Source organism: Cherax quadricarinatus, chromosome 51 (genome assembly GCF_038502225.1).
Source record: "Cherax quadricarinatus isolate ZL_2023a chromosome 51, ASM3850222v1, whole genome shotgun sequence".
NCBI classification, from domain to species: domain Eukaryota; kingdom Metazoa; phylum Arthropoda; class Malacostraca; order Decapoda; family Parastacidae; genus Cherax; species Cherax quadricarinatus.
The window spans coordinates 15,042,002-15,064,083 of NC_091342.1; the positions used below are offsets into that span (position 1 = coordinate 15,042,002).

Genomic DNA, 22,082 nt, shown 5'->3' on the forward strand with positions numbered 1-22,082 from the left:
CCAGTTGGCAGGGTGTTGTGAAGACGAGAACCAGTTGGCAGGGTGTTGTGAAGACGAGAACCAGTTGGCAGGGTGTTGTGAAGACGAGAACCAGTGGGCAGGGTGTTGTGAAGACGAGAACCAGTGGGCAGGGTGTTGTGAAGACGAGAACCAGTTGGCAGGGTGTTGTGAAGACGAGAACCAGTGGCAGCAGGTGGGCAGGGTGTTGTGAAGACGAGAACCAGTTGGCAGGGTGTTGTGAAGACGAGAATCAGTGAGCAGGGTGTTGTGAAGACGAGAACCAGTGGGCAGGGTGTTCAGGATTTCACTGACGAGTTAACATAAATTAACGTCAGTGAACCAAATTCTACCAATTACATAGAGCAATTACAGTAATAATTGCCATAATGCAGAAAGTCGAGGATGCTCAGATACATCAACAAAAACTAGTAGTTAAATAATCACCGGTTTCTGTTCGCACATCAAAACAGGCTCGCCATTACGCATTTTCATTTATTGGTGCTATTGCCTTTTTAATAGTTGGTTAAGCTTTGTTAGTATTGTTTACGTAGGGAGAATACTTGGGGAGAATAGTAAGAGAACTCTCTCCCATATGACACCAGGTCCACGGGAAAGTAGTCAAAGCATTCGTACCACAACCGAAAATACCTGGGTTCAGTTCCCGGGTAGAGGGACATTGTAGACAAGTCTCCTTACACCCGCTACAGCTTTTGACGTAGTAGCGACTAGGTACCTGTTTTTAGTTAGCTGTCGTGGGTGTTATCTTCGAAGGGACGGATAATATGCGTCAGAGTTTAAATAAGTTAGGGATGGGGGTAGGATAACAGCTTATAGCCTGCAAAGATCATCTCTGTCAAAATGTGGTTCATTAATCAGAATTCTACCCCGTATGGCACCAGAACCGTGATTCAGAGGTCATAATTCTCCCCCGTGTGGCACCAGAACTGTGGTTCATAGTTCTCGTTGCGGCTCCTGGATTAGTCATTTTATTTACCGAGGAAGTGAAAGTTATTTCTTAGTAAAGTGTGAAGAAAATTTGATGATTAAGATAAGGATGTCATATCAGCGTTTGAGTTATTAAACCAAGGAGCTGTGATTTTCTTGAAAAGACGATGGGAAATTATCATCTCCATACTAAGTAATATATTTAAAGCGCTAAATATCACATGAAACTTAGTTTCAACCAGTTTAGTGCGGAAAAATTTCTCTCGGTACTTTTTAATACTATTGTATTTAATAGTGTATTTAAAACGTTGAATATCTCATTAAACTGCCAGCTACAGTAGACCATTATTTCATGGTAGCAAATATGCCAACGGCAGTACAAGAAACAAAAATTCATTCGAACTTCGTAATTAAACAAATTTTATGATCGACTGAACGAAGCGTGTGTGTGTGTGTGTGTGTGTGTGTGTGTGTGTGTGTGTGTGTGTGTGTGTGTGTGTGTGTGTGTGTGTGTGTGTGTGTGTGTGTGTGTGTGTGTGTGTGTGTGTGTGTGTGGGGCAGGAGAGTGAGTCACGGACAGTATCAGGGATCAAACTCGCAGCCCCACTGGGCATCCTCGTCCTTTCTAGTGTATTGAAGGAAACTGCATTTATCTGAAGCTTAATAAACGTGGATTTATTTTCTCATAGATTAAATATGCTCTTAACAATACCTGGCACGCTAGATGAGAAACTACATTTATTTACTTTGCAACCTGGGTGATAAACTTTATATATTAGCTCAAGTTTGCTGGAGAAACTGCAATATCACATACTTTTAAACTTTTCCGAGTTAATAATACTCTCCTAGTCATGGCCCCTCTCCGCTTCAGTCCTCAGATTGTACCTGCTATCTGTTATATCTATATACATGTAGTTATAGTCAGAGCAGTGCAACATCAACAAAGTGGCTTCACACTGTACATAATGAGCAAATTGTTTCCAAGGACTTTACATATAATTAAAAGCATTATCGTTATACAGAACCCTTCAGGACATTCACATTGTAAAATATTTAAAAAGTTAGCCTTGCAAAGAATAACTTTTGACAGCCATTATTTGTCACTGGAAGAAACTCCAAAACAGTAGAATTTTACATAATTAGATGAAATAAAGCCATCACTCAATCATTAGAAACACTTAACATTCAACTTCATAGGGAATTTAGTATCATCTGCTGCCAGATGTTAGCCTCCGGTCTATATGACTTGTTCAGTGCCGGTTAACCATTCCTAAATTTAGGCTTATTTAGGTCAAATAAAAGCAACCTGACTTGACTTACATTGAAATTTTATAGCTTGCTTTGATCGTTTAGAAAATTACGGACGTAATCGTGTTAAAAACTGAACGATGTGTTTTGAGGGGGGGGGGGAGGGTTGGTGTTAACTTGCTGAAAGTTCGCAGCTAAGAATATGACTTGTTAAAAATCATACTCGACTGTCATTTTGAAAAGTAGTAGTCTCAGCACCTTTAGCAAAGGGAGTGAAAATTACATATATTTTGACACAGGTAAAGTCAAACGTCGCTTCATCTCTCTCAAACTTTACTTAATGCTCTATTTACCTCGTGCAAACTTGAATTAATACGCTGTTGGCCCCGCACAAATATGGATTGATGCGAGGCTAGGCGCTCACAACCATGTAGCGTGAGCTTACATCATCCAAGCCGGAGTAGTTCAACCCATGGAAGCACGTTGTAAACTACAAGTAATGTGATGTTTGGCTTTCCCAAACTTTAACATATATACGAAAGGAAAACCTCTTGTAAATATAAACTGACTTTTCATATGATAGACTAGTCCAGACTGATTATGCCAACTGAAACGTTGAAATTCGGCAGTCATGTTAAAATGCAACACGCCCTCTCACTGTATGTGAATAGCAAAAAGGCACAATATCGTGACTGGAACGATACAAAACTAATCCGAACATAATAAAAAGAAGCTTATGACGACGTTTCGGTCTGACTTAAACAACTGAATAATGTGTCTTTTAACTTTTTAAACCTGTGTAGGTGCGACCCCTCTGCTAGATAATTTTAACTATGTAGCTTGCTAATTAGCAGTTACCGATGCACACACATATATATATATGTCTTAAATTAATGGAACCTAACCTAAAATGAAGAAAACTGATTGGAAAAAGTCCAAAATGTGTGTTTTTGGTTTGAGGACATGAGATCGGTGGTGTCATTAATTCTGATGTGAAGCATTACTAGGCAGGTCTGTGACATTGGTGTAGCCATGTAAGCGTTAAGCTACCATAGCTGATGTGCACCTTATGTCAAACGCAATAATGAAAAATTAAATTCGAGATCAAAGGTAAGGATTGAGAAATAAGTGCTGGTAACTTGGTCCAGAAATCAAGTGAATGTGATATTGCTTTCGCTAATCTAATTTGAACTTCTGCTAATGAGAATTTAGCTTCAACCAAAAATGGCAGTACAATTTCAGCCTGGCTTCAACTTTTCCTGACGCTTCCTGGTGTAAGTATAATTGGTTTAACATTCAGCTTGTTCCACCATAATGCATGTTTTTTTCATAAGATTATTAAAAATTTAGGGCCTCTTGAAAATCCTCCTCCGTCCTTGCCCCCTCCCCCAGGTAAATGGATTTGATAAATTAGACACATGTGCAACACTTCGGTATCTTTATTGAGGAAACGTTTCGCCACACAGTGGCTTCATCAGTCTATACAAAGGAAAATGGTGAAGAACAGGAGTAGTTTGAGATAATCAGTCCCACAGCCTTGAGTTGATGTAATCAGTCCATGATCTTGAAAGAATGCAGCATATGTGCGAAGAATACCTCCTAATATCCCTGTTATTTTAACTTGGATGTAATTTGTGAAATCATTGAGATGTTTTAATTCAGTTTTGCTCCTTATATTTCTCGTTTATGGCATCTTGGTAGTACAACGCTGCTGTATGTATGATAGCGTCGGGTGCATGTATGATAGCATAAATACTCCATCATGGCGGCAGTCGGCTAGCCTCAAATACTGTGGAGTCAGTTACCATTTCCTTAATATTGTTGAGAACTTGGAGGGTATCAGAAAGCAATACACATTAACCATTAACCAGTTGTGTTCGCACTAACTTCACAAAGATAGACTAGTGTAACTTTTGTGCAACTAATAAGCTGTTCCATAACGAACCAGCCTATCAACCATTGACGTTCTCATTTCTAATTATTATTATTGTTTTTTTATTTTTATTATCATTAATGGTCCAAATCTGACAGAAACGTCGTCATAATTTTTTTCCTATGTGAGGGTTATTTGTGTATTACTATATTATTATTATTATTATTATTATTATTATTATTATTATTATTATTATTATTTAAATTGTAGAGAAGAGCCAAATGCCTAGGAGCTGTACTAACCATCCATTTCCATGTCTTGAACCTAATTGGCTTCCATTCCTCAGGGTCTATGTGAAATCTTACGAGTTTGTAGCTTCCCCGCTGATTAAAGTAAAATAAAAATGTACATGCTCCAATAATTTTTAATTTATATAAATGACTTAACAGAGAGAACAGCAAAGTACATGAATACGCTTGAGGATGATTAAAATAAGTCTTAGTTAAAATAAACTATACAAATTGCCATAAATCTCTACAGGATGACTTAGATAATTTTAGGAAATATAGGGAAGATGGAATGTAGTGTGGATAAATGTCATGTCAATAGAAAATGACGTCGTGTCACATGAAGAATATAGACCGTGTAGTAAAATATTAAACTTATCAGATAGAGAGGGTGCTAGCAGGTTGAAAAAAAGTGTCAGTGGAAGATCACTTAATGGAATTTAGAGAAACTCGCGTTTACACTGGTAGACTATAAAATAGCTGTCACATATATGAATCGAGAAATGTTAAAAAATTTATTTATAATATATGTTAGACCAGAATTGAATTATGTTGGAACTGTGTGGTATCCTCGCTTCAAAAATGTGAAGCTACAGAAAAGCTACAAAATGGCTACCAGTGCTGAAAATAAGAATTATGATGAAAAGTTAACACTAAGGATGCTCGCACTGGCTAACAGGAAAAGTAGACACATAATAATCACATAAGTCTATAAATGGACACGGAAGAAGAAATAAAGAAGACAAAGATTGGCAAGTTAAATGGAATGAATTAAAAAGGGGAAGTAGTAAGTGCTACGACTATTCAGTATTTTCTCTTAAGTTTATGATTAAAATATTACAGAAGACAGGACACCACGAGCATAGCTCTTCGATAGCTGCGTACAAATACAGTTAGTAAAGCGCACACGAAGATACACTAACCACTGGAAACGTGACATCCCCCCCGCCCCCACTCCCCCACACACATACGCGCGCGCGCGTAAGTTGAGTGAACCTGGTCATGGCTTAATAAAAAGCCGGACCAGAGCTGACACTTGACCCATCAAACTACGAAAAAAAAAGGGGGGGGGGAATACACACCTCTCTCTGGAGTCCTCTCGACTCCTGCGACCGGCTTTAAATTTTTAACGCTGGTTTCGTATGACTATGGAAGGGGTCATGCAACTATTAGCACGTGCAGGTGCATTCTGGTCAATTTTACATAAGCCATCCTCGGCTTTCGTTTCAGAACGTACCAGTTTAGGTAGCAGCCTCGATCGTGTAGTCCAACCAACCTGCATGGCATAGTCAACTTGTTGACCTTAATATAAACATTTAATCCAACTCACTTTATTTCCTATCTCCATTGCAGCAAAATGATAAGGAGACGCGACCCTTCGCCATTAAGCCCATTCCCAACGCCAACATCAAACCTCTGATAGTGTTCATCAACCCCAAGAGCGGCGGCAACCAGGGTGCCAAACTCATGCAGAAGTTCCAGTGGCTGCTCAATCCACGGCAAGTGTTCGATCTCACCCAAGGAGGCCCCAAAGCTGGGTAAGTAGCCCCCAGGCTAAGTGCTGTGGCAAAGTGAAGGGAAAGAAGTGGGAGAGTAGACAGAAGGGGTAAAGGTGTAGAACATATAGGAAAAGACACGTCTCCACAGCAAGGCTGGCAAAACGTCACGGAATTCGCTACGGTATGGTTGATTTTTTTTTTTTAAGTTCGGTAACGTATTTTTGACAGGTATGAAAGCGGGAAAAGTATTCTATCGTACCGTACTGCCAACCTTGCGGCCCACTGTTGTGGTTACCAATAATAAATGACTTTTTTTTCCACCTGTTCTGACCGCAGCAAAGTTTTTACAAAAAAATGGTTCAACATTCAGTTCATAAAATTCGTTCAGGTTTCCAGAATCTGACTTGGTACATTTACATTTAAATTCAACAAAAACCCGCAGTTAGGAGAGGAACCTTATGATGACTTCTTGGTACGTCCTGGACCATTGTCAAGTCACAACTGGGGAGAAGGAAGGACTGAAACGTCGTCGCAAGGTTTCCCTCCTAACTGAATGTTTATGGTGAATTGTACCAGTCACACTATTTTCAATTTTTATTCTCATTTGCATTTAAGATGTGTATACGTTTCCATCTTGAACTTAAGTAGTCCAAAATTGAGCCTACTGGTATTAATACCGGTTTATTATTTTGAAATCTGATATATAATAGGTGATCTTTAATAAATAAGAATTGGCATTTGTCTTTTCTTTGATTATAGTGTTTAACATAATAGGTTGTATAGGAATGTGTATATAGAAACTTATAGTTTTCTGTAGCTTAATTTTGACAGAAATGGCATGCGTGCTCGAAAAGAATAAAAAGAAAAGTCAAAATATTGTGACTTGTTAATGATCCAAGTCAGACCAAAACATTTTAATTAGTTTGTCTACTTAATGCGGGTTATTTGCGCCCTCGTGAATTTTGAATTTATTTATTCTAAATATTATACGAGGTCGGTTTTTTTGGTTATGACTTAAAATTATGTTTCTTAGTTCTGCGAATTCATTCAACTTTTTCAATAAGAAACAAAAAAAGAGTCACTTGTGCTTGTAGTCTGGAAAATAACATTATTTTGTGTATTTTCAAACAGTTGATTCAAATGAAGCGCTAAACCCATGTGGGTTATTAAAGTTCCAGATTAAGCTTTTATTAAACCAACTCTTAACTCTGTGAAGAGCTTTTATCAAGTTAAAAGCGATACGTCAGAGTGAAACGTTATCTTAATAGACTGTTTCGTCCAAGCGCTGTTTGGTTTGTTCTTTGGCAACAAACCAGTTTTAAAACAGTGTAGATGCTAATATAGAGGAGTGGTTATAGTGAAAGATGTGACGACTCATTCCAGAAATGTCAGAAAAATGATCAGAATTAAAGAAAAAAAACTCCTGTTTATTATTAATAATAAAATAATGTGAGGCTAGACACTATTGTTGGCAGTAGTATTCTGTTTGGTTGTAGAACTATAATGGTGATAGCTACAACATGTAAATCAAAACACGTAACACCATAATACTGGTATATACAATACCGACAAGTTGATGAATAAGATATACTTTCGTATCTTTTTTTTATCGCAAATATTCACCTACACAGTAAGCTTCTTCTGTCTTAACTGTATTCGACAGAAGCAGCCTAGTGTCTAAGCGAAACGTATCGTAAATAAAGATACCAAAGTGTTGCACATGTCATGCATCAGACACACATGCACGTTTGAAGACATAGGCAACGTTTCGCCAAGAATGGAGACTGAAGCCGCTCGCGGCCAAGCGTTTTGTCAATATCTTCAACTATGCATATACATATTTATCTTCCAAACTGTTTCGCCCAGCAAAGTGTGTTGTTAATATTGTGTGGATGTGTCTTACAGGTTGGAGATGTTCCGAAAGGTGACCAACCTGAGGGTGTTAGCTTGCGGCGGTGATGGCACTGTTGGCTGGGTGTTGTCAGTGCTGGACCAGCTCAACTTCCAGCCTCCTCCAGCAGTGGCTGTATTACCCCTGGGCACCGGCAATGATCTCGCCCGTGCTCTCGGCTGGGGAGGAGGGTACGTACTATGGGGGAGAGATGTAGGGGTGAAGGTACATACTGGAGGAGGATCGTAATGGGGGGGGGGGGAAGAATAAGTACTGCCGAGAATATAGGGGAGTGTAAGTACCGAGGTGATGAAGAGGATCTTACAGTTGGGATGGTAGAGGAGTCTTACTGTTGTAGGTGGTAGAAGAGTCTTATTGCAAGGGATGGGGGCTAAAGGAGGGTCTTATTGCTGGGGATAGAAGAGGAGGGTTCTACTGCTAGGGTAGGTCTTACTGCTGGGGGTGGGAGACGAGGGTCTTTTTGCTAGTGATGATAGAGGAGTCTTACTGCTTGAGATGGGGCTAGAGAAGGATCTTATTGCTGGGAATATTAGAGGAGAGTCTTGCTGCTGGGGATGGTAGTTTTTTACTGCCTCGGTATGGAATTATAAGAGGATGATACTGCTAGAAATGAGGGTAGGAGCAGGGTGTTGCTGTTGGGGTTGGAGTTAGAGGAGGGTCTTACTGCTGGGGATGGGGCTAGAGGAGGGTCTTACTGCTGAGGATGGAGCTTAAGGTGGGTAGCTGAACTAGTATAGGGATTTGGTATTAAGGTGAGGTTCGAGGGATCAGAGCAAGGGATGTGGCATCAAGTTCAGGAGTTCGAGATTAGTTCCCAGAGGTAATGGAGATGGTGAGCTGCACACTCACATGTGTAGGCGTTGTGATGTGCAGTGTTGATGTGAAGGTGTTGTGCTGTATAGGTAGTGTGCTGTGCAGGCGTTACCTGGAGGTTATTCCGGGGATCAACGCCCCCGCGGCCCGGTCCATGACCAGGCCTCCCGATGGATCAGGGCCTGATCAACTAGGCTGTTACTGCTGGCCGCACGCAGTCCAACGTACGAGCCACAGCCCGGCTGATCCGGCACTGAATTTAGGTATCTGTCCAGCTCTCTCTTGAAGGCAGCGTTGTGTGGGCTACGTTAACAGGTGATTTTGTGGTAGTGTGAGTTGTCACGTGATGTACAAGTGTTGTAATGGTCAAGTGATGTACTGTACAGGTGATGTGGTGATACGTTGGGTGGGTGTTGTAATGAGTGGTGATGTGTTCATATACAGGTGGTGTACCGGGGTGATGTACTAGGGGTGTTTTATGGTGATGTACACCTGATATGTTATGGTGATATGCAGGTGTGTGTGTGTGTGTGTGTGTGTGTGTGTGTGTGTGTGTGTGTGTGTGTGTGTGTGTGTGTGTGTGTGTAGTGGTGAGGTGCCCAGCAATAAGTTTTATTAAGTTTCACGGATAAGCGCAACAGATAAGACAAGTTCAGATATAATTCCAGATATACTCCTGCTAATCTTTTTGTGGTAGTACAAAAACATGTAGATTTGCTTATCCATTTGTTATTGCGCAGCCGTCAGCAGGATGGGTTATATAGTGCACAATAAACTTACATCTTCGGAATTGCAATAAAAAATTTTACGTACCATAGGTAACATGCTCCTTCCTACTTCCTCAGCTACACAGATGAACCCATCAGCAAGATCCTGTGCAACATCGCTGACGGAGAGGTGGTTCATCTGGACCGCTGGCGCGTGGATGTTGTCAAGAACGAGGATTATGAGCCCACGGAGGAAGGCAGGGACACCCTGCCTCTCAGTGTCGTCAACAATTACTTCTCCTTTGGTGTCGACGCTCACATTGCTCTCGAGTTCCACGAAGCCAGAGGTGAGGCTTCTTTAATGATTATATGCACCAAAAAGGGCCTTCATCGTCATGAACTTCGTCTTGCATTATTTTAATCAGTTATGAAGTTAGAAATCCCATCAATTGTGTGTGCGCGTGTATGAGAGAGAGAGAGAGAGAAAGAGAGAGAGAGAGAGAGAGAGAGAGAGAGCGAGGGATATGTATATCAGCGTATATAGAGTTTAACCCCACTTTTTAAAGATTAAAGAATTTTTGGTATTAATCCTAACAAGCTAGATCTCCCTTTCAGTTTATTTTTTGAAAAATAATGAAAGGATATCCTTGCTCAGACGGAGGATTATAGTAGCCCGGTACATTCGAGAATAATTGCAATTAAGAAAGCTCACTCAGTGTTATTCAGAATGTTTATTACAACAGGCTCAACAAACTGTGTAAAAAGTCATGGTTTATTGTGGTAGTGGTAGGTTGACCATATATATATATATATATATATATATATATATATATATATATATATATATATATATATATACATATATATATGTCGTGCCGAATATGTAAAACTGGTCAATTAGCAAGAACTCGTTTAAAATTAAGTCCTTTCTAAAATTTTCTCTTATACGTTTAAAGATATATTTTTTTCATTAATGTTAATGTAAAAATTTTTAATTTTGCTACAAAAGAATCTTAGAAAACTTACCTAACCTTATTATAACAAAAACAATTTATTTTAGCCTAACCCAACTACTTATAATTTATGTTTCTTTACAATAATTTAATACTAAACAAACAGTGAAATATATTTTTTTCGTTAGGTTCAGAATGATTTTGGCGAAATTATTGCGTACACAAATTTTCACTTGTCCTATATGGCAAGATGAGCGTTGCTATTTAAGCCAAGATCGCAAGTTCTGCCTATTCGGCACGACATATATATATATATATATATATATATATATATATATATATATATATATATATATATATATATATATATATAAATCTATATATATATATATAAATCTATATCTCGTGAACCGACCACTATTCTATACGTCGGCCGTCTCCTACCGAGGCAGGGTGACCAAATAAAGAAACATTCACCATCATTCACACAGTCACTGTCTTTGCAGAGGTGCTCAGGTACGACATAGCAAATATCACTCCAAACAGCCAATATCCCAAACCCCTCCTTTAAAGTGCAGACATTGTACTTCCCACCTCCAGGATTCAAGTCCGGCTAACTGGTTTCCTTGAATCCCTTCACAAAATATTACCTTGCTCTCACTCGAACAGCTCATTAGGTCTCGAAACCATTCGTCTCCATTCACTAATACGCTCACACATGCTTGCTGCATGTCCAAGCATACAAAATCTTTTTTACCCCCTCCCTCCATCCTTTCCAAGGACGACCCCTACCCCTCCTCCCCTCCACTGCAGATTTATTTCCCAGTTTGCTCCATCCTTTCTAAATGACCAAACCATCTCAACAACCCCTCTTCAGCCTCTAAAAAAATACTTTTAGTAACTCCACACCACCTGTTTATTTCCGCATTACGAATTCTATACATAATATTTACAACACACATTGCCCTTAGACACGACACCTCCACAACTTCTAGCCTCCTCGCTGCAACATTTACAACCCATGCTTCACACCCATATAAGAATATTGGTACTACATTCCCTTCTTTGCCTCCATGGATTATATATACATGTCGTGCCGAATAGGTAAAACTTGTGATTTTGCTTAAATAGCAACGCTCTTCTTGCCGAATAAGGCAAGCGAAAATTTGTGTATGCAATAATTTCGCAAAAATCATTCTAAACCTAAAGAAAAAAAATAATTCATTGTTTATTACTAAATTATTGTAAACTTAGACTAAATTAAAATGCGGGTGTTATAATAAGGTTAGTTAAGTTTTCTAAGGTTCTTTTGGTACAAAATTATTAATTTTTACATTAACATAAATTCAAAAATATATATAAACGTATAAGAGAAGCTTTGGAAAGGACCAATTTTACCTATTCGGCACGACATATATATATATATATATATATATATATATATATATATATATATATATATATATATATATATATATATTTATTTATTGTAACTACGGACAAGTGGTAATCAGTAACAACACTGCGACTAGCCGAGGATTCGAACCTGTGTTGTTGTAGCCCGCCTCATGGTGAGCGAAAATTCATGACGCTCTAACCCCCTGGACCATACAATCCTACAAGACTCACGCACCCAGCAGAGCTAGGTGTTGTACTGTGATCCGAGGACATACGATGGTGTGGGTGCCTTAGAGCTAATTTCATCCTCCTCCCCGTTTGGTGTACTAGCATCCACGAGCAGTATATATACTATATGGTATATAAACTGTATAGCCGGGCTACTCAATTGGCGGTCCGCGGTCCGAATCCGGACCTTGTGAATGTTGTTGGACCGCGGGCTTCAGGAGAAAGCTTAGTTAAATAACAGGTGTTACTATGTTCAGGATCAGGTGGTACACAAGAGGGAGGATTAATACATTATTTTATCTGAATGGAATGTATACATTGAATGGAATACAGTATTTTAGCATTGCTAAATAGTGATATCTTCTTCCATTCAATGGTAATTCATATTGGTAAGTATCACTTACCTTTGATGTACCTTTGAAGAGTTTTGAGAGTTTGTCTACTCTCTGAGTCCTGTCATGGGCCAGGCTTGTCTGGTGCTTGCCTGGTCAACCAGGCTGTTGCTACTGGTGGCCTGCTTCCCCACATATCCATCACAGCCTGGTTGATCTGGCACCTGGTGAAGATACTTGTCCAGTTTTCTCTTGAAGGCTTCTACACTTGTTCCAGCCGTGTTTCTGATATCTTCTGGTAAGATATTGAATAGTCTGGGACCCCAGATGTTGATACAGTGTTCCCTTATTGTCCCCATCGCACCCCTGCTCCTTACTGGGTTTATTTTGGACTTCCTCTCATGTCTCTCACTCCAGTATGTTGTTATGGCAGTGTGCAGATTTGGGACCAGGCCCTCGAGTACTTTCCAGGTATATATTATCATGTATCTCTCTCTCCTCCGCTCCAATGAGTACATGTTCATGACTTGAAGGCGTTTCCAGTAGTTTAGGTGCTTTATGGCTCAATGTGAGCCGTAAACGATCTCTGTATTTGTTCCAGCTCCGATATTTCTCCTGCTTTGAACGGGGCCGTCAGCACTGAGCAATATTCTAAGCAAGAGAGCACTAGTATTTGAAGAGTGTCACCATCGGCATTATTTCCCTTGTTTTAAAAGTTCTCAATATCCACCCCGTCATCTTCCTGGCTGTCGTGATCTTTGTCTTGTTATGGTCTTTAAAAGAAAGTTCAGCTGACATAATTATTCCCAGGTCTTTTACGTGTTCCTTACGCTCTATTTGGTGACCCTCTTGAGTTTTGTATATAGTGTTCCTTTTGAGTTCTTCATTCTTTCCATACCTAAGCAGCTGGAAATTATCAAAATTGAACGTCATGTTGTTCTCCACTGCCCACTGGAAAACCCCTGCTTATGTCTTCCTGTACTTTTTCCGTGTCCTATACCGTAGTGACTTTCATGCTTATATCAGTGTCATCTGCAAATGATGATACAAAAGTTTGCCGGGTGTTATTATCTATGTCTGCAATGAGGATGAGAAACGGCAGAGATGCTATGGCAGTGCCTTGGGGCACTGAGCTTTTGACCTCGCTGATGCTGGATCTTGCATTGTTCACTACTACTTTTTGTGTTCTATGTGTTAGGAACCCGAAAATCCATCTGCCTACCTTCCCCGTAATGTACATGAACCCCATTTTGTGGGCTATCACTCCATGATCGCATTTGTCAAACGCCTTTGCAAAATCATTGTAAATCACATTGCGTTTTGGTCATCTTCCAATGCCTCCGTAATTCTGTCATAATGGTTCAGCAGCTGTGACAGGCACGATCATCCTGCTCTAAAACCATGCTTGTTCGGGTTATGCTGGTCCATGAAATTTGCTATCTGCCGTCTCATCACTCTTTCGAAGATTTTTATGATGTGAGAGGTTAGGGCTACTGGTCTGTAATTTTTAGCTAGTGCTCTACTACCTCCCTTATGCAAAAGGGGCTATGTCTGCACTCTTTAAGGCTTCCGGTATTTCACCTAGATCTAAGCTCTTTCTCCAAAGAATACTGAGGGCTCGTGCTAATGGTACTTTACACTTCTTTATAAATAGAGCATTCCATGAATCTGGGCCAGGTGCTGAATGAGTGGGCATGATGTCCATTTCTTTCTCGAAATCTGTGGAATTTGTACTAATGTATGTTAGTTGGTCTGCGCGGCCTTCTTTTGGAGTGAAAAATATTTCTGCATTTTCTACCTTGCTGTTATTTAGTGGGTTGCTGAACACCGACTCATACTGTTCTTTAAGGATTTCAGGAATAGAAATATTTTGGGTTTCTTGCAATATCCTGTATGGCCTTTTGTTCCCTTTGTACTACTTCTGTTAGGTATGACATCCTGAGTTTTTGCTCTAGTTCAATGATCTCTTGTATAAGCCTCTCTTTCCCCCGCTGAAGCATATTTGTGTTTTTAAGTAATTCGGTAACCCGTTTTCTTCTGTACCATCTCCTACGCTCTCTATATCTGATCATCTTCTGGGTTTCCTCAGTGGTACGTGCTTCATACATACCTTGTATGCTTCTATATTCAGCTTCTCTAGGAACTGGTGGGGATTTAGGGTGCTCATGTCTGCTTCCCAGGATATGTCTGATAGCTCTTAGTTTATTTTTTCCCAGTCAATTATATAGTTGTTAAACTTACTGAACATCCCGCATCTAACTTCAGTGACGCAGTTCCTTAACCCTGCGTTAATACTCGTTTGAACGTCTATGATGTTGTGATCAGAGTATATTGTCTTTGTAACTGTTATGTCTGATTAGTTCCTCGTTGTTTGTGAATATCAAATCCAGGGTACTTTCATTTCTAGTGGGATCATTTATCTGTTGGTTTAATGAGTACTTTTCACAAAACCTCATTAGTTTCCTGGTATGTGCCTGTTGGACCAGGGTGCTTCCTAAAGATATTTCTGGTATAACGATGTGTTGCGCCATCTTCCATTTTACATGAGGGAGTTTAAAATCTCCAAGTAGTAAAATATTTGGTGTGGGATTTTCTAGCCTTTCTACATAACTAACTACCTATCAACTTAGCTCCTCTGTGAATTCCTCAGCAGTTGATGATGGTGGTTTGTATACTAGGATAATTACCAAATTCCTATTTTCAATTTTAATGCCGACGATTTTATACTATATATCATTCGTAGAGTTCAGCACTTCTGTGCAACAGAAAATATCCTTTACATAGATTCCTACTCCTCCCTGTGACATATTAATCCTATCACATCTATACATGATATAGTTTTCTATCTTTATCTCTCCGTCCAAAACATCCCTTGTGTGTGTTTCTGTAAATGCTCCAAACATGACAATCGCTTCTGATAGGAGTCCACTTACATAACTAACTTTGTCGATTTTATTTGATTTCAAGCCCTGAATATTTGCAAATATGAAGCAGGAATTGCCATTCGGGATGTTTTGTCTTGCTTTGTGCTTCGTTAGTACCATTGGTGATGTACTACCTGGTATGGCCCCTGGTGTACATACCCCTGGGTTCTCCAGTACTGACTTCACATTTGGTTGCTTATTCGGCCTTGATGGGCTGATGCCTGGTTTAGTACGCCCCATTTTGCTGCCCATCTGTCCTCTCTGTACTAATTCCCCTGTTTGCTTTTTTCTTTGGTTCGATCTTTTCTATGTTTGTCTAAAAAAGATTGCTGTTCAATTTTCATTTCTCTGCTAACTCTGTAGCATCGCGTTCCTTTTACATGGTGGTCTGGGCAGCTCAGATCATAACAATCTCTGAACTGTGTTGATGCTTTCTTTACACATTACTGGATGGAAGTACCTGCTGCACTCTTTGTTGAAACGACACTTTCCCTTCCTCAACATGTTGGCACATTTTCTGGTGTGTTTGTTCCAGCAGTCTCTGCCGTATAGGCACATACCTTTTGCATAGTATCTGCAAATGTTTTTACTGCCTATATTTCTCTTTTTCTCGTTCATCTAGGCGTATTTCTTCCCTTTTTTCGTGTTCATTTGTTCCTACTCTAGCTTTTTCTTCCGTTCCCCTTCCTCTATGTTATGAACCCATGTTTCATTCTTTTCCGACTTTGTATGACGTTTTCCACTTTCATTGCCACTCCTTGGTTTTCATCTTTATCTGCGCTTTCCTCCTTTTCTGGTTCCTTATTCCCTGATTCCCACTTTGTATACAACTGGCAAGCTCTTTAGGAACTTTCTTACACATTCTAGGTTTTCACTTCTCTTATGCCCGCCCAGCTTTCCACCTCACTGGGGCAAATTCAGAAACGACTTCCTTGTTTTGGGTCATTTCTCATGGTTGCATGAAGCTTTGTACATGTTATATGGGGTGTTTTTCCGCATATTTCGCAATCACAAATTTATTTTCGGCATTTTTAAAAAAGAGTTTGGCTGCATATGGTCTGGGAAGTCTGGCGACCTTGGTGCAACTTTGAATTTCGGGAAAGGTTGCACATTTGCGTTTGTGCAAGGTATGATTTCAGGTTTTCTCATTTTCTTTTTAGTAAGTTTGATTTTAGTTTGCTGTGCCTACCTCTTTTATGAAGAAGTACGTTGGTGGGGTATTTAGTATTGAATCATTGTGATCAAATTCTTCACATCAATGTTAATCAAACTGGTTAAACACTTTCCTTATTCTGGTTGTTCGTAATTTATGTGGAGTGGATATAAAACATGTTTTATATTAATAAATACAGATAAATTTCAGTAGTAAATACATTTCATTATACAGAGGACAACTGCTTCACCAAGGTTGTGTTTATTAAAAAATGTATCCGGACCTTGCATACATTGGTACTTGTCCAAGTGGGCGTTTGCTCATAGTAGTTGAGTAGCCCTGTTGTATAGTATACTGTAGACTAGCCTCTATGAGCAGTATATATACTATACAGTATATATACTATACAGTATATATACTATACAGTATATATACTATACAGTATATATACTATACAGTATATATACTATACTATACAGTATATATACTATACTATACAGTATATATACTATACAGTATATATACTATACAGTATACTATATAGTATATATACCATATAGTATATATACCATATAGTATATATACTATATATACTGCTCGTGGAGGCTAGTACACCAAACTAGGAGGAGGATGAAATTAGCTGTGAAGCACCCACACCATCGTATATATATTACAATGCTAATTTGTGTATAAGTTACTGACGTAGTGCAATTTGTGTGTTACTTTCGAAATCGTGTTGCAAAGAATGAGTAACGGCAATATGCTGTGTTTAGGTATGAATGTTGCAGCAACAGACCCCGATGTAACTTCAACCGCCACCTTGGAAGGTGATTGAATCAGCTGTGCAGTATTTTAAGTATTTAGCATTTCTTAAATATACTCGCAAATTACCCCGACTTTGAGTATTTATTGTCTTAACGAATTTGATCCGCAGATGCCAGTGAATAACAACGAAGAATTTTACCCATCATTTTCCCGTGTGAGACGGCAGGGAGCAGTAATTTAATTATTGTAATAATGTTGAGTAAGTAAGTTTATTCAGGCATATACAAATACAGTTACATAGATTATCATACATAGCAGCAAATGTGTAGAGAACCTAAGATAACCCAAAAAAGTCAGACAGTGACTTATTTCCATTGGAGTCCTTACTGAGGTAGTGTGAGCGTGCGTGATGAACTCTAGTTTGTTGACATGTTATTGGCAAGGATATCTTCTTTAAATGTACGATACGATGCTGCATACTTTACACGCAGGTTCAGCCATCTGACACTCTCCGCTCTCACCTTGTGTGGACTCGGCGGCTAGTTTATTGCACGCCCGCACCTTATCCTTTAAGTATTAACTCCGATAGAGACTAATCTGAGGGCAATTAATCTGCAGGAACTGTTTGATTTCATCATGGACTAGTATTTCTAAGGAATGTTTCTAGGGCCTTGTTGAACGAGGAATTCAGGCTGTTCTGGGCCCTACCAGGTACTAGAAAGGTGTGCCTAATGAAGGGGTCACTGAGTGTATATATATATATATATATATATATATATATATATATATATATATATATATATATATATATATATATATATATATATATATATATATAACTATTACTACTGCAAAAAACACGGAACGGGTGGGGTTTGAACCCAGTGGCTTACGCACTGGCCTGGTTTGTTTGCAGTCATATTATTACGATTTCGTGAGTATTATTACATCACTGTCATGTTATTCTTCCGTCCCTGACAGAGGCCAACCCACAGAAGTTCAACTCTCGGCTGCGCAATAAGATGTTTTACGGGCAGGCAGGAGGGAAGGACCTGCTGCAGCGCAAGTGGAAGGATCTCTCAGACAACTGTACCCTGGAATGTGACGGCAAGGATATGACTCCCCTCCTCAAAGAGTACAAGGTCCATGCTGTCGTCTTCCTCAACATCCCCAGGTAAGGATATAGCACGGTAAGCTCAGAGGCGTTCCCTAGGCTTTCTTAACTTGTTTAACTCACTCCAATTTTTTTTCTTATTTTCATTAAAATTTCTTGACAGTACCTCTCCCACTCTATCATTCGCTCTCCTTTTGCACTCTCTCACCACTCTCTTCACCTTTCTTTTACTCTCCATATACTCTGCTCTTGTTATAACACTTCTGCTTTGTAAATACCTCTCATAAGCTACCTTTTTCTCTTTTATCACACCCTTTACTTCATCATTCCACCAATTACTCCTCTTTCCTCCTGCACCCACCCTCCTATAACCACAAACTTCTGCCCCACATTCTAATACTGCATTTTTAAAACTATTCCAACCCTCTTCAACCCCCCCCCCCCGGCTACTCATACCTGCACCAGCCCACTTTTCTGCCAATAGTTGCTTATATCTCACCCGAACTTCCTCATCCCTTAGTTTATACACTTTCACCTCCTTCTTACTTGTTGTTGCCATTTTCCTCTTATCCCATCTACCTCTTACTCTAACTGTAGCTACAACTAGATAATGATCCGATATATCCTCTTTTTCATAACATATATATTACTTATTACCAAACCTATTTCTACACATAGCTCAATTAAAGGCTCCCCATTTTCATTTACCGGTGGCACCCCAAATATATATATATATATATATATATATATATATATATATATATATATATATATATATATATATATATATATAATACATAATTTCAACAAGTCGGCCGTCTCCCACCGAGGCAGGGTGACCCAAAAAGAAAGAAAACCCATAAAAAGAAAATACTTTTATCATTCAGCACTTTCACCTCACTCACAAATAATCACTTTGCAGAGGCACTCAGATACGACAGTTTAGAAGTCGCTCCAAACTGTCAATATCTCAAACCCCTCCTTTAAAATGCAGACATTATACTTCCCATTTCCAGGACTCAAGTCCTTTATACAAAGGGAAGGGGGACAAAAGAGATTGTAAAAATTATAGCGGAATAAGTTTACTGAGTATACCAGGTAAAGTGTACGGTAGGGTTATTATTGAAAGAATTAGAGGTAAGACAGAGAGCAGGATTGCAGATGAGCAACGAGGCTTTAGAATGGGTAGGGGATGTGTAGATCAGGTGTTTACATTGCATTTATGGTTTTAGAAAAGGCATATGATAATGGATAGGGGAGCAATATGGCAGATATTATCTTATTACCTATGGAATAGGTAATAAGTTACTAAATGCTGTAAAGATTTTTTTATGAGGATAGTGAGGCTTAGGTTAGGGTGTGTTGGAGAGAGGGAGATTACTTCCCAGTAAAAGTAAGTCTTAGACAGGGATGTGTAATGTCACTATGGCTAACATATTTATAGAAGGGGTTGTAAAAGAAGTAAATGCTAGGGTGTTTGGGAGAGGGGTGGGATTAAATTATGGGAAATCAAACACAAGACAGGAGTTGACCCTGTTACTTTTTGCTGATGATACTATGCTTTTGGGAGATACTAAAGAAAAGTTACAAAGATCAGTGGACGAATTTGAGAGGGTGTGTAAAGGCAGAAAGTTGAAAGTGAACATAGATAAGAGTAAGGCGATGAGGGTATCAAACGAATTAGATAAAGAAAAATTGGATATCACAGTGGAGGGAGGGAGTATGGAATAAGTGAATGTTTTCTGATATTTAGGAGTTGACTTGTCAGTAGATGGGTTTATGAAGGATGAGGTTAACCATAGAATTGACGAAGGAAAAACGGTGAGAGGTGCATTAAGGTATCTGTGGAGACAAAGAATGCTATCTATGGAGGCAAAGAAGGGAATGTATGAAAGTATAGTGGTACCAGCACCCTTATATGGGTGTGAAGCATAGGTTGTAAACGCTTCAGCGAGGAGGCGGCTGGAGGCAGTGGAGATGTCGTGGTGTAAATATTATGCGGAGAATTCGTAGTGTGGAAATTAGAAGGTGTGGAGTTACTAAAAGTATTAATCAGAGGGGTGAAGAGGGGTTGTTGAGGTGGTTTGGTCATTTAGATAGAATGGAACAAAGTAGAATGACATGGAGAGCGTATAAATCTGTAGGAGAAGGAAGGCGGAGTAGGAGTCGCCCTCGAAAAGCTTGGAGGAAAGGGGCAAAGGAGGTTTTGTGAGAGAGGAGCTTGGACTTCCAGCAAGCGTGCGTGAGCGTGTTAGATAAGAATGAAAGGAAACGAATGGTTTTTGGGACCTGACGACCTGTTGGAGTGTGAGCAGGGTTATATTTTGTGAAGGGATTCAAGGAAACCTGTTTGCTGAACTTGAGTCCTGGAAATGGGAAGTACAATGCCTGCGCTTTGAAGGAGGGGTTTTGGATATTGGCAGTGTGGAGGGACATCTAAGTTGTCGTATCTGAGCGCCTCTGCAAAGACAGTGATTATGTGAGAGTGATGGTCGGTGTATTGAATGATGAAAGTTTTTCTTTTTTTTTTGGCCATTTCCCACCCTGCCTCGGTGGGAAATGGCCAACGTGTTATATGTATGTGTATATATATATATATATATATATATATATATATATATTATATATATACATACGCAGTGTTGACATGTACAGTACTAAAACATACTGCAGTTTTAAAGACCTGTCTGTTCAGAGAATATCATAACATGTGGACCAGTGTTCATGCTCATGACTTGGTTCTTCCTCCTGTACCATTGTGATCGCTGCCTGTCACACGCTACAAAACCATTGTGATCGCTGCCTGTCACACACTACAAAACCATTGTGATCGCTGCCTGTCACACACTACAAAACCATTGTGATCGCTGCCTGTCACACGCTACAAAACCATTGTGATCGCTGCCTGTCACACACTACAAAACCATTGTGATCGCTGCCTGTCACACACTACAAAACCATTGTGATCGCTGCCTGTCACACACTACAAAACCATTGTGATCGCTGCCTGTCACACACTACAAAACCATTGTTATCGCTGCCTGTCACACACTACAAAACCATTGTGATCGCTGCCTGTCACACACTACAAAACCATTGTGATCGCTGCCTGTCACACACTACAAAACCATTGTGATCGCTGCCTGTCACACACTACAAAACCATTGTGATCGCTGCCTGTCACACACTACAAAACCATTGTGATCGCTGCCTGTCACACACTACAAAACCATTGTGATCGCTGCCTGTCACACACTACAAAACCATTGTGATCGCTGCCTGTCACACACTACAAAACCATTGTGATCGCTGCCTGTCACACGCTACAAAACCATTGTGATCGCTGCCTGTCACACACTACAAAACCATTGTGATCGCTGCCTGTCACACGCTACAAAACCATTGTGATCGCTGCCTGTCACACACTACAAAACCATTGTGATCGCTGCCTGTCACACACTACAAAACCATTGTGATCGCTGCCTGTCACACACTACAAAACCATTGTGATCGCTGCCTGTCACACACTACAAAACCATTGTGATCGCTGCCTGTCACACACTACAAAACCATTGTGATCGCTGCCTGTCACACACTACAAAACCATTGTGATCGCTACAACTACAAAACCATTGTGATCGCTGCCTGTCACACACTACAAATCCATTGTGATCGCTGCCTGTCACACACTACAAAACCATTGTGATCGCTGCCTGTCACACACTACAAAACCATTGTGATCGCTGCCTGTCACACACTACAAAACCATTGTGATCGCTGCCTGTCACACACTACAAAACCATTGTGATCGCTGCCTGTCACACACTACAAAACCATTGTGATCGCTGCCTGTCACACACTACAAAACCATTGTGATCGCTGCCTGTCACACACTACAAAACCATTGTGATCGCTGCCTCTCACGCACTAC

The 22,082-nt window shown here is 39.8% G+C and overlaps 1 protein-coding gene across 9 annotated transcripts in view; it reads left to right on the forward strand.

Annotated features, from left to right (window-relative positions):
* The window catches only part of LOC128694639 (retinal degeneration A), a 350,420-nt gene that overhangs the window by 277,355 nt on the left and 50,983 nt on the right, over window positions 1–22,082 (forward strand). For all 9 annotated transcript variants that reach the window (XR_011393410.1, XM_070095883.1, XM_053784803.2 and 6 more), the window contains 4 exons: window positions 5,707–5,891; window positions 7,758–7,934; window positions 9,423–9,631; window positions 18,019–18,211. Coding sequence is in view for 8 of the 9 variants with exons in the window: in XM_070095883.1 (XP_069951984.1) it covers window positions 5,707–5,891; window positions 7,758–7,934; window positions 9,423–9,631; window positions 18,019–18,211 (764 nt within the window). In the remaining variant the exon portion in view is untranslated. The remainder of the gene's footprint in view (window positions 1–5,706; window positions 5,892–7,757; window positions 7,935–9,422; window positions 9,632–18,018; window positions 18,212–22,082) is intronic.